This window comes from Oncorhynchus masou, unplaced genomic scaffold, assembly GCF_036934945.1.
Source record: "Oncorhynchus masou masou isolate Uvic2021 unplaced genomic scaffold, UVic_Omas_1.1 unplaced_scaffold_1655, whole genome shotgun sequence".
Lineage (NCBI taxonomy): Eukaryota > Metazoa > Chordata > Actinopteri > Salmoniformes > Salmonidae > Oncorhynchus > Oncorhynchus masou.
In genome coordinates, this window is record NW_027006670.1 from 62,537 (window position 1) to 80,000 (window position 17,464).

The 17,464-nt window shown below is 51.0% G+C and overlaps 2 protein-coding genes across 2 annotated transcripts in view; one reads left to right on the forward strand and one right to left on the reverse strand.

The window, feature by feature from the left end:
• LOC135531810 (structural maintenance of chromosomes protein 2-like) overlaps nt 1-781 on the forward strand; it is a gene marked incomplete at its 5' end in the record, with an annotated part of 63,257 nt that extends 62,476 nt beyond the window's left edge. Inside the window, 1 exon segment of the mRNA XM_064959600.1 lies at nt 725-781. Within this exon segment, the coding sequence (XP_064815672.1) occupies nt 725-781 (57 nt within the window).
• Nucleotides 294-17,464, reverse strand: part of LOC135531809 (proteasome adapter and scaffold protein ECM29-like) — a gene marked incomplete at its 5' end in the record, with an annotated part of 61,378 nt that continues 44,207 nt past the window's right edge. The window contains 10 exon segments of the mRNA XM_064959599.1: nt 294-2,745; nt 3,245-3,316; nt 4,273-4,367; nt 7,890-7,995; nt 9,116-9,254; nt 9,357-9,549; nt 10,163-10,206; nt 10,608-10,819; nt 12,988-13,185; nt 16,376-16,442. Of these exon segments, the coding sequence (XP_064815671.1) occupies nt 2,606-2,745; nt 3,245-3,316; nt 4,273-4,367; nt 7,890-7,995; nt 9,116-9,254; nt 9,357-9,549; nt 10,163-10,206; nt 10,608-10,819; nt 12,988-13,185; nt 16,376-16,442 (1,266 nt within the window).

A 17,464-nucleotide genomic window follows, 5' to 3' on the forward strand; every position in this document is an offset into this window, starting at 1 on the left:
CAAAAAAGAATCGCCAGCTAGAGGCTCACTGATGTCTCGTTTGACCTTTTATACGTTAGGGTCTTCACTAAAAGCCTTTCTACGATTATTTAAATGTCCGTTCCACTAGCCGTCTGGCTTAACATGAAACCTGCATGTAGCAAGTCTTCTGCCCTTGTATACAGATGTTTGTCTGAAATATACTGTTCTACACCATGTATTTTAATGTCTTGTTGCTTAAAATTAAAGACCCCTTTCACAAACACAGTCTGGCGTAGTTTAAAACCCAAATAATGACGTCTTCAAAGCTCAAGGGTAGTTTATTTATTTATTTTGGAGACAAATTCACAAGAATTACATGCCTCCCTCTCACACCAAACCCGACCCCCGCTGTTGGGTTTTTAATCAACATGGCTGAAAATATATTTTTTTTTACACATGCAAACTGGGGGGAAAGAAGTAACTACCTAGTTCAGACAGAGAAACATCACTGGTCACCAACTCTAGTTCTGAAGAGCTCCAGATGTAGGTGCAGGCTTTTGGTCCAACCCAGCACTAGTTCACATTACCTATCATCAAGACCAGTGCAGGAGTTCACCAGAACTGAGCACTGGTCTCTGAGATTATCAACAGTATTGTGGAGATCCGGCACCTATTTCAGTCCAAACCGTGATAAGTGTTGGGCTGGAACAAAAGCCTGCTCACCTTGAAGATCAGGGGTGTTCATCTCATTCCGTGTCCACAGGGTTTTCCCCTTTCAATTAAAGACCTGGACAACCAGGTGAGGAGAGTTCCTTACTAAAGACCTGGACAACCAGGTGAGGAGAGTTCCTTCCTAAAGACCTGGACAACCAGGTGAGGAGAGTTCCTTCCTAAAGACCTGGACAACCAGGTGAGGAGAGTTCCTTACTAAAGACCTGGACAACCAGGCGAGGGGAGTTCCTTACTAAAGACCAGGACAACCAGGTGAGGGGAGTTCCTTACTAAAGACCTGGACAACCAGGTGAGTTCCTTACTAAAGACCTGGACAACCAATTGAGGGGAGTTCCTTACTAAAGACCAGGACAACCAGGTGAGTTCCTTACTAAAGACGAGGACAGCCAGGTGAGTTCCTTACTAAAGACCAGGACAGCCAGGTGAGGGGAGTTCCTTACTAAAGACCTGGACAACCAGGTGAGGGGAGTTCCTTACTAAAGACCTAGACAACCAGGTGAGGGGAGTTCCTTACTAAAGACCTAGACAACCAGGTGAGGGGAGTTCCTTACTAAAGACCTGGACAACCAGGTGAGGGGAGTTCCTTACTAATTAGTGACCTTTAAATTCATCAAATCAAGTACGAGGGAGAAGGGAAGACACTCAGCCCTCTGTGGAATGAGCTGATTGGCTGGAACAACAGCCTCAACACCCAGTAGCTCTCCAGGACCAGGGAGTTGACAACCAAAGTGTTAAATAAAGTTGCAGTATCGTCCCAAATGGCAACCCTTATTCCCCACTCGTAGTGTTTAGAGGATCAGGGCACCATGTGGGACGTACCATTGTAGTTCATCAGTAGGGGTGTACCGTACTGGCTGCTGTCGGAGAGAAAGAAGGGAGCCGTTTCACAGAACCTAACGGCACCAGATTCCCAAACTGACCAGGACTTGTTTTAAAAAAAAAGAAAGTACGTTAAGACTAACAAAAAAAAACATCTAACTGATTTTAGTTTGGGAAATCTATTCCAAAGTCTCCCAGAGATGCCTGTGATCCTTTACAAATCCAAACAAGATTTTAAAATGGATGTTTTGAGTCAATTATAATCATTGTGATCCGTGTGCTCAACAAAACAAGAGAATGGTTGTCCCGCGGCTGAATCGAGTTGATCCCTGGACTGCAAAAGTGCACCACTTCAGAGCATAGAATCCTATGGGATCTGGTCAACAGTAGGGCACTATATAGGGAATAGGGTGCTGTTTGTTTACATAGTGAGTTGATATGGCGTTTAACATTTATAAATGACCCAGCCAGCCGTCCACCCATTGACACAACACACATAATAATCATCACGCCTGTCCACAGAGATCTGGGGGTGTGTTCAGGGTTGACTAGGGGGGGTGTGTGTGTTCAGGGTTGACTAGGGGGTGTGTGTGTTCAGGGTTGACTAGGGGTGTGTGTGTTCAGGGTTGACTAGGGGGGTGTGTGTGTTCAGGGTTGACTAGGTAGGTGTGTGTGTGTGTGTGTTCAGGGTTGACTAGGGGGTGTGTGTTCAGGGTTGACTAGGGGGGGGTGTGTGTGTTCAGGGTTGACTAGGGGGTTGTGTGTGTTCAGGGTTGACTAGGGGGTGTGTGTGTTCAGGGTTGACTAGGGGGGGTGTGTGTTCAGGGTTGACTAGGGGGGGTGTGTGTTCAGGGTTGACTAGGGGGTGTGTGTGTTCAGGGTTGACTAGGGGGTGTGTGTGTTCAGGGTTGACTAGGGGGTGTGTGTGTTCAGGGTTGACTAGGGGGTGTGTGTGTTCAGGGTTGACTAGGGGGTGTGTGTGTTCAGGGTTGACTAGGGGGGTGTGTTCAGGGTTGACTAGGGGGGTGTGTGTGTGTGTTCAGGGTTGACTAGGTAGGTGTGTGTGTTCAGGGTTGACTAGGGGGGTGTGTGTTCAGGGTTGACTCTGGATGGTCCTCCGTAGTTCCTGGGCCTTGTCTCGTAGGTCAGGTCTGCTGTCTGTCTGCAGGGTGGACAGTGAACGCTGCAGCTGTTCGCGACTCTTTCCGGAGACACACTCCCACTGACCGCTCTCTGGAACGACACACACACACACACACAATGTCTCCTTCAGGGTCCAGGAGGGGACACACAATGTCCCCTTCAGGCTCTAGGAGGGGACACACTTTCCCCCTCGGGGAGACACACAATCTGTCCCCCCTCAGGGTCCAGGAGTGGATACACACTCTGTCCCCCCTCAGGGAGACTCGATCAGTGTCCCCCCTCAGGGAGACGGGGGGGAGAAAATGAATCCCCTTCAGAGTTTAGGAGATGAATAGTTTTCAAAACAGAAGATGACGCAGTGCTCATGAATATATTTTGTTCTCAAATGTTGGCTCAGGTTTGAGTAAAATAACCTCCTAGACATCGTGTGCTTCAAAATTCAACTCAAACACAGTCCTATATTCTAGGCATGGAAGGTCACACTGGTGCTTTCACTTCCTGGGTTAAAGACCCCCCCCCCCCTTTTAGAAGAGTTGAGAGAAGTGGGACTAGTCATATCGCCCCGGAAACAGACTGAACTTAGACTCACCTCCTGTCCTCTTCACCAGTAGTTCCACAACAGACAACGCTTCGGTCCTCACAGAGGAGTAACTCTTGTTCTCTACAGGAGGAAACATTTTAAATAAAAAAAAAACATTGTGAATCTCTCTGATAAGAAACATCTAGGATCACAGTTTCCCCACACCCGGATTAACAATCATGATTTACTCAAATGCTTCCCTAGTGGGGTGTGAGAGCAGTGTTCAGGTCTTCCCTAGTGGGTGTGTGAGAGCAGTGTTTAGGTCTTCCCTAGTGGGTGTGTGAGAGCAGTGTTCAGGTCTTCCCTAGTGGGTGTGTGAGCAGTGTACAGGTCTTCCCTAGTGGGGGTGTGTGAGCAGTGTGGAGGTCTTCCCTAGTGGGTGTGAGAGAGCAGTGTGGAGGTCTTCCCTAGTGGGTGTGAGAGAGCAGTGTGGAGGTCTTCCCTAGTGGGTGTGAGAGAGCAGTGTGGAGGTCTTCCCTAGTGGGTGTGTGAGAGCAGTGTGGAGGTCTTCCCTAGTGGGTGTGAGAGAGCAGTGTGGAGGTCTTCCCTAGTGGGTGTGAGAGAGCAGTGTGGAGGTCTTCCCTAGTGGGTGTGTGAGAGCAGTGTGGAGGTCTTCCCTAGTGGGTGTGAGAGAGCAGTGTGGAGGTCTTCCCTAGTGGGTGTGTGAGAGCAGTGTGGAGGTCTTCCCTAGTGGGTGTGTGAGAGCAGTTTGGAGGTCTTCCCTAGTGGGTGTGAGAGAGCAGTGTGGAGGTCTTCCCTAGTGGGTGTGAGAGCAGTGTGGAGGTCTTCCCTAGTGGGTGTGAGAGCAGTGTACAGGTCTTCCCTAGTGGGGGGTGTGTTAGCAGTGTACAGGTCTTCCCTAGTGGGGGGTGTGTTAGCAGTGTACAGGTCTTCCCTAGTGGGGGGTGTGTGAGCAGTGTTCAGGTCTTCCCTAGTGGGTGTGTGAGAGCAGTGTACAGGTCTTCCCTAGTGGGGTGTGAGAGAGCAGTGTACAGGTCTTCCCTAGTGGGGGTGTGTGAGCAGTGTTCAGGTCTTACCTAGTGGGTGTGTGAGAGCGCTGCATGTCTCTGTGAGAATAAGGGACAAGGCTGTGAAGTTCTGGTTGTCTTTCTCTTTCTCCAACAGTAGCAACCTACACAGGAAGGAACAACAGGATAAAATCTTTATCAAATCAGATGGGAGTCAGAAAGGACAGGAGAGGATAGGCATGGCAGCAGCTCCACCTCGCCCTCCGATAGGCTAGAGGAAGCAGCTCCACCTGCTAGAGGAAGCAGCTCCACCAGCTAGAGGAAGCAGCTCCACCTGCTAGAGGAAGCAGCTCCACCTGCTAGAGGAAGCAGCTCCACCTGCTAGAGGAAGCAGCTCCACCTGCTAGAGGAAGCAGCTCCACCTGCTAGAGGAAGCAGCTCCACCTGCTAGAGGAAGCAGCTCCACCTGCTAGAGGAAGCAGCTCCACCTGCTAGAGGAAGCAGCTCCACCTGCTAGAGGAAGCAGCTCCACCTGCTAGAGGAAGCAGCTCCACCTGCTAGAGGAAGCAGCTCCACCTGCTAGAGGAAGCAGCTCCACCTGCTAGAGGAAGCAGCTCCACCTGCTAGAGGAAGCAGCTCCACCTGCTAGAGGAAGCAGCTCCACCTGCTAGAGGAAGCAGCTCCACCTGCTAGAGGAAGCAGCTCCACCTGCTAGAGGAAGCAGCTCCACCTGCTAGAGGAAGCAGCTCCACCTGCTAGAGGAAGCAGCTCCACCTGCTAGAGGAAGCAGCTCCACCTGCTAGAGGAAGCAGCTCCACCCCCGATAGGCTAGAGGAAGCAGCTCCACCCCCGATAGGCTAGAGGAAGCAGCTCCACCCCGATAGGCTAGAGGAAGCAGCTCCACCCCCGATAGGCTAGGAGGAAGCAGCTCCACCCCCGATAGGCTAGAGGAAGCAGCTCCACCCCCGATAGGCTAGAGGAAGCAGCTCCACCCCCGATAGGCTAGAGGAAGCAGCTCCACCCCCGATAGGCTAGAGGAAGCAGCTCCACCCCGATAGGCTAGAGGAAGCAGCTCCACCCCGATAGGCTAGAGGAAGCAGCTCCACCCCGATAGGCTAGGAGGAAGCAGCTCCACCCCGATAGGCTAGAGGAAGCAGCTCCACCCCCGATAGGCTAGGAGGAAGCAGCTCCACCCCGATAGGCTAGAGGAAGCAGCTCCACCCCGATAGGCTAGAGGAAGCAGCTCCACCCCGATAGGCTAGAGGAAGCAGCTCCACCCCCGATAGGCTAGAGGAAGCAGCTCCACCCCCGATAGGCTAGAGGAAGCAGCTCCACCCCCGATAGGCTAGGAGGAAGCAGCTCCACCCCGATAGGCTAGAGGAAGCAGCTCCACCCCCGATAGGCTAGAGGAAGCAGCTCCACCCCCGATAGGCTAGAGGAAGCAGCTCCACCCCCGATAGGCTAGAGGAAGCAGCTCCACCCCGATAGGCTAGAGGAAGCAGCTCCACCCCGATAGGCTAGGAGGAAGCAGCTCCACCCCGATAGGCTAGAGGAAGCAGCTCCACCCCGATAGGCTAGAGGAAGCAGCTCCACCCCCGATAGGCTAGAGGAAGCAGCTCCACCCCCGATAGGCTAGAGGAAGCAGCTCCACCCCCGAAGATAGGCTAGAGGAAGCAGCTCCACCCCCGATAGGCTAGAGGAAGCAGCTCCACCCCCGATAGGCTAGAGGAAGCAGCTCCACCCCGATAGGCTAGAGGAAGCAGCTCCACCCCCGATAGGCTAGAGGAAGCAGCTCCACCCCCGATAGGCTAGAGGAAGCAGCTCCACCCCCGATAGGCTAGAGGAAGCAGCTCCACCCCCGATAGGCTAGAGGAAGCAGCTCCACCCCCGATAGGCTAGAGGAAGCAGCTCCACCCCCGATAGGCTAGAGGAAGCAGCTCCACCCCGATAGGCTAGAGGAAGCAGCTCCACCCCCGATAGGCTAGAGGAAGCAGCTCCACCCCGATAGGCTAGAGGAAGCAGCTCCACCCCCGATAGGCTAGAGGAAGCAGCTCCACCCCGATAGGCTAGAGGAAGCAGCTCCACCCCCGATAGGCTAGAGGAAGCAGCTCCACCCCGATAGGCTAGAGGAAGCAGCTCCACCCCGATAGGCTAGAGGAAGCAGCTCCACCCCCGATAGGCTAGAGGAAGCAGCTCCACCCCCGATAGGCTAGGAGGAAGCAGCTCCACCCCGATAGGCTAGAGGAAGCAGCTCCACCCCCGATAGGCTAGAGGAAGCAGCTCCACCCCGATAGGCTAGAGGAAGCAGCTCCACCCCCGATAGGCTAGAGGAAGCAGCTCCACCCCCGATAGGCTAGAGGAAGCAGCTCCACCCCCGATAGGCTAGAGGAAGCAGCTCCACCCCGATAGGCTAGAGGAAGCAGCTCCACCCCCGATAGGCTAGAGGAAGCAGCTCCACCCCGATAGGCTAGAGGAAGCAGCTCCACCCCCGATAGGCTAGAGGAAGCAGCTCCACCCCGATAGGCTAGAGGAAGCAGCTCCACCCCCGATAGGCTAGGAGGAAGCAGCTCCACCCCGATAGGCTAGAGGAAGCAGCTCCACCCCCGATAGGCTAGAGGAAGCAGCTCCACCCCGATAGGCTAGAGGAAGCAGCTCCACCCCGATAGGCTAGAGGAAGCAGCTCCACCCCGATAGGCTAGAGGAAGCAGCTCCACCCCCGATAGGCTAGAGGAAGCAGCTCCACCCCCGATAGGCTAGAGGAAGCAGCTCCACCCCGATAGGCTAGAGGAAGCAGCTCCACCCCGATAGGCTAGAGGAAGCAGCTCCACCCCCGATAGGCTAGAGGAAGCAGCTCCACCCCCGATAGGCTAGAGGAAGCAGCTCCACCCCGATAGGCTAGAGGAAGCAGCTCCACCCCCGATAGGCTAGGAGGAAGCAGCTCCACCCCCGATAGGCTAGAGGAAGCAGCTCCACCCCCGATAGGCTAGAGGAAGCAGCTCCACCTCCGATAGGCTAGAGGAAGCAGCTCCACCTCCGATAGGCTAGAGGAAGCAGCTCCACCTCCGATAGGCTAGAGGAAGCAGCTCCACCTCCGATAGGCTAGAGGAAGCAGCTCCACCTCCGATAGGCTAGAGGAAGCAGCTCCACCTCCGATAGGCTAGAGGAAGCAGCTCCACCTCCGATAGGCTAGAGGAAGCAGCTCCACCTCCGATAGGCTAGAGGAAGCAGCTCCACCTCCGATAGGCTAGAGGAAGCAGCTCCACCTCCGATAGGCTAGAGGAAGCAGCTCCACCTCCGATAGGCTAGAGGAAGCAGCTCCACCTCCGATAGGCTAGAGGAAGCAGCTCCACCTCCGATAGGCTAGAGGAAGCAGCTCCACCTCCGATAGGCTAGAGGAAGCAGCTCCACCTCGCCCTCCGATAGGCTAGACATGTTTTAAGTCTTTCAGATCTAGATTGGCGTAGAACAGGGCTCTCCAACCCTGTTCCTGTAGAGAGACCCTCCTGTAGAGAACCCCTCCTGTAGGTTTAAACTCCAACCCTGTTCCTGGAGAGAGACCCTCCTGTAGAGAACCCCTCCTGTAGGTTTAAACTCCAACCCTGTTCCTGTAGAGAGACCCTCCCGTAGAGACACCCTCCCGTAGAGAGACCCTCCACAACCTTCATAGACTGTGTTTGTGTCCTTACCTCTGGAAGTATGTCTTCATAGACTGTAGCACCCCCACCTGGACCCTCCATGTACTGAGTTTCAACCTCTCACACATTAGACAGCACAGGTCCAACTGGAAACGCTCTGGGAACATGGGAGACACACAGCATTAAACACACAGTACTGCAATACAATCACTTCTCATATAATCACCTTATTGTTTTGGCTTCTATTGACATTAGACCAAAACATTTACAAACCTCACCCTGGGTTTGTGCCGTCGTTGGGCCAGTCAGAACCTTACCCTGGGTTTGTGCCGTCGTTGGGCCAGTCAGAACCTTACCCTGGGTTTGGGCCAGTCAGAACCTTACCCTGGGTTTGTGCGGTCATTGGGCCAGTCAGAACCTTACCCTGGGTTTGGGCCAGTCAGAACCTTACCCTGGGTTTGGGCCAGTCAGAACCTTTCCCTGGGTTTGGGCCAGTCAGAACCTTTCCCTGGGTTTGGGCCAGTCAGAACCTTTCCCTGGGTTTGGGCCAGTCAGAACCTTACCCTGGGTTTGGGCCAGTCAGAACCTTACCCTGGGTTTGGGCCAGTCAGAACCTTACCCTGGGTTTGGGCCAGTCAGAACCTTACCCTGGGTTTGGGCCAGTCAGAACCTTACCCTGGGTTTGGGCCAGTCAGAACCTTACCCTGGGTTTGTGCCGTCGTTGGGCCAGTCAGAACCTTACCCTGGGTTTGTGCCGTCGTTGGGCCAGTCAGAACCTTGCCCTGGGTTTGTGCCGTCGTTGGGCCAGTCAGAACCTTGCCCTGGGTTTGTGCCGTCGTTGGGCCAGTCAGAACCTTACCCTGGGTTTGTGCCGTCGTTGGGCCAGTCAGAACCTCACCCTGGGTTTGTGCCGTCGTTGGGCCAGTCAGAACCTCACCCTGGGTTTGTGCCGTCGTTGGGCCAGTCAGAACCTCGCCCTGGGTTTGTGCCGTCGTTGGGCCAGTCAGAACCTCGCCCTGGGTTTGTGCCGTCGTTGGGCCAGTCAGAACCTCGCCCTGGGTTTGTGCCGTCGTTGGGCCAGTCAGAACCTTACCCTGGGTTTGTGCCGTCGTTGGGCCAGTCAGAACCTTACCCTGGGTTTGTGCCGTCGTTGGGCCAGTCAGAACCTCACCCTGGGTTTGTGCCGTCGTTGGGCCAGTCAGAACCTTACCCTGGGTTTGGGCCAGTCAGAACCTCACCCTGGGTTTGTGCCGTCGTTGGGCCAGTCAGAACCTTACCCTGGGTTTGTGTGTTGTTGGGCCAGGTCTTGCCCAGCGTCTGGAAGGCACAGAGTAGAGCTTCAGTCTGCAGCTCCTTCTCCTTCTCATCCCGATCGTCATCACTGTCATGTCTCAACCTCGAAGTTGCAGCAGAGTTCTGTAACAGAGGATTCGACATCACACATTTTGGACCAATCGATAGAACGCTGATGTCATAAAGGAGAAATACAGAAACTCTGTCCGTCCGTCTCTCGCTCACCTTCTTAATGAGTGGTATGAGTATGTCTGCCATGTCACTGAAGCGGTCTTCCTCTGTGGCCTGCAGGACGTCAGCAGCACAGCCCAGGGCAGCCATCTTGTAGACCAGGTTGTCTTTACGACACTCCTTCAACACCAGATCTATCACCTCTGGTACACTGGGCTGGCCCGGGGAGGACTTCTGGAGTTCACCACTAACACACAACATCATCATTATCATCACCAACATCATCCTCATTATCACCACCATCATCCCCCTCATTAACACCAACATCATCCCCCTCATTCTCAACAACATCATCCCCCTCATTATCACCAACATCATCCCCCTCATTAACACCAACACCATCCTCCTCCTCATTATCACCATCCTCCCCCTCATTATCACCAACATCATCCCCCTCATTCTCACCAACATCATCCCCCTCATTCTCAACAACATCATCCCCCTCATTCTCAACAACATCATCCCCCTCATTCTCAACAACATTCTCCTCCTCATTATCACCAACATCATCCCCCTCATTCTCACCAACATCATCCCCCTCATTCTCACCAACATCATCCCCCTCATTCTCAACAACATCATCCCCCTCATTATCACCAACATTCTCCCCCTCATTATCACCAACATCCCTCATTACCAACATCATCCTCCTCATTATCACCAACATCCCCATTATCACCAACATCCCCATTATCACCAACATCCCCATTATCACCAACATCCCCATTATCACCAACATCCTCATCACAGGGACAAGAGACAGACTGCTCCTAGTGTCAGAAGGAGAGGAGAAACCATACCTGCACTTAGACACAACAGAGCCGATGGCGTTCAACAGCTCCTCCTGCGGACAAACAAACAACTGGTGTGAGAAGACATCTGTACTAAACACTAGACACAAACAAACTGGTGTGAGAAGACATCTGTACTAAACACTAGACACAAACAACTGGTGTGAGAAGACATCTGTACTAAACACTAGACACAAACAACTGGTGTGAGAAGACATCTGTACTAAACACTAGACACAAACAAACTGGTGTGAGAAGACATCTGTACTAAACACTAGACACAAACAAACTGGTGTGAGAAGACATCTGTACTAGACACTAGACGCAAACAAACTGGTGTGAGAAGACAGCTGTACTAAACACAAGTTGGTCAAGTTAATTACAACCTCATCTCTTATAATTACCCCCCCCCCCCCCTTCTACCGACCACTTTATCTCACACACACACACACACCTTTCCAGTCCAGGTGCGTCCAACCAGTCCCTGCAGTAGAGCGGACAACACCATACCCAGGTGAGGGGCGACCAGAGAACCCGTCTGTTGCTTAGCGATGGACGCCATGGCAGCCGCGCCCTGGGCCTTCATCTTCCACGACTGGGACTGCAAGGCCTTCTGGGTAATGTCGATCAGCTCCGTCATGTAGAGGCGGATGCCCCCAAAGCTTCCTGGAAGACACGACGAGAGGTCAGGGGTTGAAAGGTCAAAGTGTTTCGTCTTTTCTATTTATTTATTTTTAAACCTCTTTCTTCGTGGGAATCCAGGTGGTCGTCAGAGGAAGGCCCTAAAAATGGTCAAAGACCCCAGCCACCCCAGTCAGACTGTTCTCTCTACTACCGCATGGCAAGCGGTACCGGAGTGCCAAGTCGAGGACAAAAAGGCTTCTCAACAGCTTTTACCCCCAAGCCATAAGACTCCTGAACAGGTAACCAATGGTTACCTGGACTATCTGCATTGTGTCCCCTCTTTTACGCTGCTGTTATTCTCTGTTTATCATATATGCATTGTCACTTTAACTATACATTCATGTACATACTACCTCAATTGGGCCGACCAACCAGTGCTCCCGCACATCGGCTAACCGGACTATCTGCATTGTGTCCCACCACCCGCCAACCCCTCTTTTTACACTACTGCTACTCTCTGTTCATCATATATGCACAGTCACTTTAACTTCTCTAGGGTAGGGGGCAGCATTCGGAATTTTGGATGAAAAGCGTGCCCAAATTAAACTGCCTGCTACTCAGGCCCAGAAGCTAGGATATGCATATCATTGGTAGAGTTGGATAGAAAACACCCCAACGTTTCCAAAACTGTTAAAATAATGTCTGTGAGTATAACAGAACTGATATGGCAGGTGAAAACCCGAGGAAAATCCATCCAGGAAGGACTATTATTTTGAAAGGCTGTTTTTCCATTGAAAGCCTATCCACCATACAAAGACCTAGGACCCAGTTCACGATCTCTATGGCTTCCTCTACATGTGGCCAGTCTTTTAGGCATTGTTTCAGGCTTTTACTCTGAAAAACGAGGGAGATACAGCACTTTCAATGAGAGGACAGTGGCCACTTCCAGACATGAGTCCTGCGTGTGACCGGGAGAGCGCCTTTCTGGTTTCTCCTTTTCTATTGATGAAGCTTTTGTCCGGTTTAAATATTATTGATAATTTATGACAAAAACAACCCAAGGATTGATTTTAAACATCGTTTGACATGTTTCTACTAACTTTTATTGTACTTTTTTGACTTTTCGTCTGTCTGTTGAGAGCGAGCATTTGTGCCTTTTGGATTTCTGAACTAAACGCACCAACAAAACTGAGTTTTTTTGGGACATAATCGAACAAAACAAAACATTTATTGTGTAACATGGAGCCCTATGAGTGCCACCAGATGAAGGTCGAAGGTTAGTGATTCATTTAAAATCGCTATTTCTGACTGTTGCGAGTCCTCTCCTTGGCTGGAAAATGCCTGTATGGTTTCTTGTGGCTAGGCGCAGTCCTAACATAACCACATGGTCTGCTTTCGCCTTAGAGCCTTTTTGAAATCGGACACTGCGGCTGGATTAACGAGAAGTTTACCTTTAAAATGGTGTATAATACATGTTTATGAGGAATTTTAATGATGAGATTTCTGTTGTTTTGAATTTGGCGCCCTGCACTTTCACTGGCTACCGTCCCACAGATACCAGAGCTACCGTCCCACAGATACCAGAGCTACCGTCCCACAGATACCAGAGCTACCGTCCCACAGATACCAGAGCTACCGTCCCACAGATACCAGAGCTACCGTCCCACAGATACCAGAGCTACCGTCCCATAGATACCAGAGCTACCGTCCCACAGATACCAGAGCTACCGTCCCACAGATACCAGAGCTACCGTCCCACAGATACCAGAGCTACCGTCCCACAGATACCAGAGCTACCGTCCCACAGATACCAGAGCTACCGTCCCACTGAATCTCTAATGGCACAGCTAACACAGCAATGCAGTGCCTTTGACCAGACACTCGCTCTACAGAGCCTTAGTCCATAGTGACTCTCCCCTGTGAGTGTTTCTCTGACCAGGTGTGTGTGTGTTTCTCTCCTCTCTCTCTCTGACCAGAGGTGTGTTTCTCTCTCCTCTCTCTCTCTCTCTCTGACCAGAGGTGTTTCTCTCCTCTCCTCTCCTCTCTGACCAGGTGTGTGTTTCTCTCTGACCAGGTGTGTTTCTCTCCTCTCTCTCTGACCAGGTGTTTTGTTTTTCTCCTCTCTCTCTGACCAGGTGTGTTTCTCTCCTCTCTCTCTCTGACCAGGTGTGTTTCTCTCCTCTCTCTCTCTCTCTCTCTCTCTCTCTGACCTGGTACGTGTTCCTGCCAGACTTCGTTCCACAGCGTGGCGTCGTGGCTCTCCCCCTTCTCCTCGTCTGGTCCCGGCGCCTGGTGCATTCCCAGGAAGGCTAGCGGTAATGCTTCCACCGCATGCCCCTTCAGGACATCAGGGCTGTAGTGGCTGATAGCGTGGACCGTCAGGGCGCACGACGACCTGTACACTGGCTCTGGGGGGGGGACAAAGAGCCATGTCATCTTTTGAGGGGGGGGACAAAGAGACATGTCATCTTTTGAAGGGGGGACAAAGAGCCATGTCATCTTTTGAGGAGGGGCGGGGACAAAGAGCCATGTCATCTTTGGAAGGGGGGGGACAAAGAGCCATGTCATCTTTTGAGGGGGGGACAAAGAGCCATGTCATATTTTGAGGGGGGGCGACAAAGAGCCATGTAATCTTTTGAGTTTGAGGGGGGGAGAGACAAAGAGCCATGTCATCTTTTGAGGGGGGAGACAAAGAGCCATGTCATCTTTTGAAGGGGGGACGACAAAGAGCCATGTCATCTTTTGAGGGGGAGACAAAGAGCCATGTAATCTTTTGAGTTTGAGGGGGGGGGGGAGACAAAGAGCCATGTCATCTTTTGAAGGGGGGACAAAGAGCCATGTCATCTTTTGAGGGGGGACAAAGAGCCATGTCATCTTTTGAGGGGGGGAAGACAAAGAGCCATGTCATCTTTTGAGGGGGACAAAGAGCCATGTCATCTTTTGAAGGAGGGGGAAGACAAGGAGCCATGTCATCTTTTGAAGGGGAGGGGCAGACAAGGAGCCATGTCATCTTTTGAAGGGGGGCGGCAAAGAGCCATGTCATCTTTTGAGGGGGTGGGGACAAAGAGCCATGTCATCTTTTGAGGGGGGGGACAAAGAGCCATGTCATCTTTTGAGGGGGGGGACAAAGAGCCATGTCATCTTTTGAGGGGGGGGACAAAGAACCATGTCATTTTTGAGGTGGGGGATACAAAGAGCCATGTCATCTTTTGAAGGGGGGACAAAGAGCCATGTCATCTTTTGAGGGGGGGGACAAAGAGCCATGTCATCTTTTGAGGGGGGGGACAAAGAGCCATGTCATCTTTTGAAGGGGGGGACAAAGAGCCATGTCATCTTTTGAAGTGGGGTGGGACAAAGAGCCATGTCATCTTTTGGGGGGACGACGACAAAGAGCCATGTCATCTTTTGAGTTTGAGGGGGACAAAGAGCCATGTCATCTTTTGAAGGGGGGACAAAGAGCCATGTCATCTTTTGAAGGGGGAGGGGGACAAAGAGCCATGTCATCTTTTGAAGGGGACGACGACAAAGAGCCATGTCATCTTTTGAGTTTGAGGGGGGGAGAGACAAAGAGCCATGTCATCTTTTGAGTTTGAGGGGGGGAGAGACAAAGAGCCATGTCATCTTTTGAAGGGGGGGACAAAGAGCCATGTCATCTTTTGAGGGGGGAGACAAAGAGCCATGTCATCTTTTGAGTTTGAGGGGGGGAGAGACAAAGAGCCATGTCATCTTTTGAGTTTGAGGGGGGGGAGACAAAGAGCCATGTCATCTTTTGAAGGGGGGAGACAAAGAGCCATGTCATCTTTTGAAGGGGGAGACAAAGAGCCATGTCATCTTTTGAAGGGGGGAGACAAAGAGCCATGTCATCTTTTGAGTTTGAGGGGGGAGAGACAAAGAGCCATGTCATCTTTTGAGTTTGAGGGGGGGGGGGGAGACAAAGAGCCATGTCATCTTTTGAAGGGGGGAGACAAAGAGCCATGTCATCTTTTGAGGGGGGGAGACAAAGAGCCATGTCATCTTTTGAGGGGGGAGACAAAGAGCCATGTCATCTTTTGAGGGGGGGGAGACAAAGAGCCATGTCATCTTTTGAGGGGGGGGAGACAAAGAGCCATGTCATCTTTTGAAGGAGGGGGAAGACAAGGAGCCATGTCATCTTTTGAAGGGGGGGCAGACAAGGAGCCATGTCATCTTTTGAAGGGGGGGGGGCAAAGAGCCATGTCATCTTTTGAAGGGGGGGGACAAAGAGCCATGTCATCTTTTGAAGTGGGGTGGGACAAAGAGCCATGTCATCTTTTGGGGGACGACGACAAAGAGCCATGTAATCTTTTGAGTTTGAGGGGGACAAAGAGCCATGTCATCTTTTGAAGGGGGACAAAGAGCCATGTCATCTTTTGAAGGGGACGACGACAAAGAGCCATGTCATCTTTTGAGGGGGGGAGACAAAGAGCCATGTAATCTTTTGAGTTTGAGGGGGGGGAGAGACAAAGAGCCATGTAATCTTTTGAGTTTGAGGGGGGAGAGACAAAGAGCCATGTCATCTTTTGAAGGGGGGTGACAAAGAGCCATGTCATCTTTTGAAGGGGGAGACAAAGAGCCATGTCATCTTTTGAAGGGGGGACAAAGAGCCATGTCATCTTTTGAAGGAGGGGGAAGACAAGGAGCCATGTCATCTTTTGAAGGAGGGGGAAGACAAGGAGCCATGTCATCTTTTGAAGGGGGGGCAGACAAGGAGCCATGTCATCTTTTGAAGGGGGGGGGCAAAGAGCCATGTCATCTTTTGAAGGGGGGCGGCAAAGAGCCATGTCATCTTTTGAGGGGGTGGGGACAAAGAGCCATGTCATCTTTTGAGGGGGGTCGGACAAAGAGCCATATCATCTTTTGAGGGGGGGACAAAGAGCCATGTCATCTTTTGAGGGGGGACAAAGAGCCATGTCATCTTTTGAGGGGGGACAAAGAGTCATGTCATCTTTTGAGGGGGGGGGCGGACAAAGAGCCATGTCATCTTTTGAGGGGGGGCGGACAAAGAGCCATGTCATCTTTTGAGGGGGACGACAACAAAGAGCAATGTCATCTTTTGAAGGGGGGACGACGAAGAGCAATGTCATCTTTTGAAGGGGGGGAGGACGACAAAGAGCCATGTCATCTTTTGAAGGGGGTGACAAAGAGCCATGTCATCTTTTGAAGGGGGACAAAGAGCCATGTAATCTTTTGAGGGGGGGGGGGGGGACAAAGAGCCATGTCATTTTTGAGGTGGGGGGATACAAAGAGCCATGTCATCTTTTGAAGGGGGGGGACAAAGAGCCATGTCATCTTTTGAGGGGGGACAAAGAGCCATGTCATCTTTTGAGGGGGGACAAAGAGCCATGTCATCTTTTGAGGGGGGGACAAAGAGCCATGTCATCTTTTGAGGGGGGGACAAAGAACCATGTCATCTTTTGAAGGGGGGGGACAAAGAACCATGTCATCTTTTGAAGGGGGGCAAAGAACCATGTCATCTTTTGAAGGGGGGGGGGGACAAAGAGCCATGTCATCTCCCGTGGTTGTTTTGGGGGACTGGGCAATAAGAGGAGGAAGTAGACGGGATAGATCCGGTTGTCTCACCTTCTTTCTCCAGGTACCAGGTGTTGAGTTTCAGTAGGAGTTTCTCTACACTGCTGCCCTTCGCTGTCTGAAGAGACAAGACAGTTCTATTAACACAACAGTCCTTACTTCAGGTTATATATATATTAACTAACTGATGTCCTTCGCTGTGAGGAGACAAGACAGTTCTATAACACAACAGTCCTTACTTCAGGTTATATATATATTAACTAACTGATGTCCTTCGCTGTGAGGAGACAAGACAGTTCTATAACACAACAGTCCTTACTTCAGGTTATATATATATTAACTACCTGATGTCCTTTGCTGTCTGAAGAGACAAGACAGTTCTATAACACAACAGTCCTTACTTCAGGTTTTATATATATTAACTAACTGATGTCCTTCGCTGTGAGGAGACAAGACAGTTCTATAACACAACAGTCCTTACTTCAGGTTATATATATATTAACTAACTGATGTCCTTCGCTGTGAGGAGACAAGACAGTTCTATAACACAACAGTCCTTACTTCAGGTTATATATATATTAACTACCTGATGTCCTTCGCTGTGAGGAGACAAGACAGTTCTATAACACAACAGTCCTTACTTCAGGTTATATATATATTAACTAACTGATGTCCTTCGCTGTCTGAGGAGACAAGACAGTTCTATAACACAACAGTCCTTACTTCAGGTTTTATATATATTAACTAACTGATGTCCTTCGCTGTGAGGAGACAAGACAGTTCTATAACACAACAGTCCTTACTTCAGGTTATATATATATTAACTAACTGATGTCCTTCGCTGTGAGGAGACAAGACAGTTCTATAACACAACAGTCCTTACTTCAGGTTATATATATATTAACTAACTGATGTCCTTCGCTGTGAGGAGACAAGACAGTTCTGTTAACACAACAGTCCTTACTTCAGGTTATATATATATTAACTAACTGATGTCCTTCGCTGTGAGGAGACAAGACAGTTCTATAACACAACAGTCCTTACTTCAGGTTATATATATATTAACTAACTGATGTCCTTCGCTGTGAGGAGACAAGACAGTTCTATAACACAACAGTCCTTACTTCAGGTTATATATAT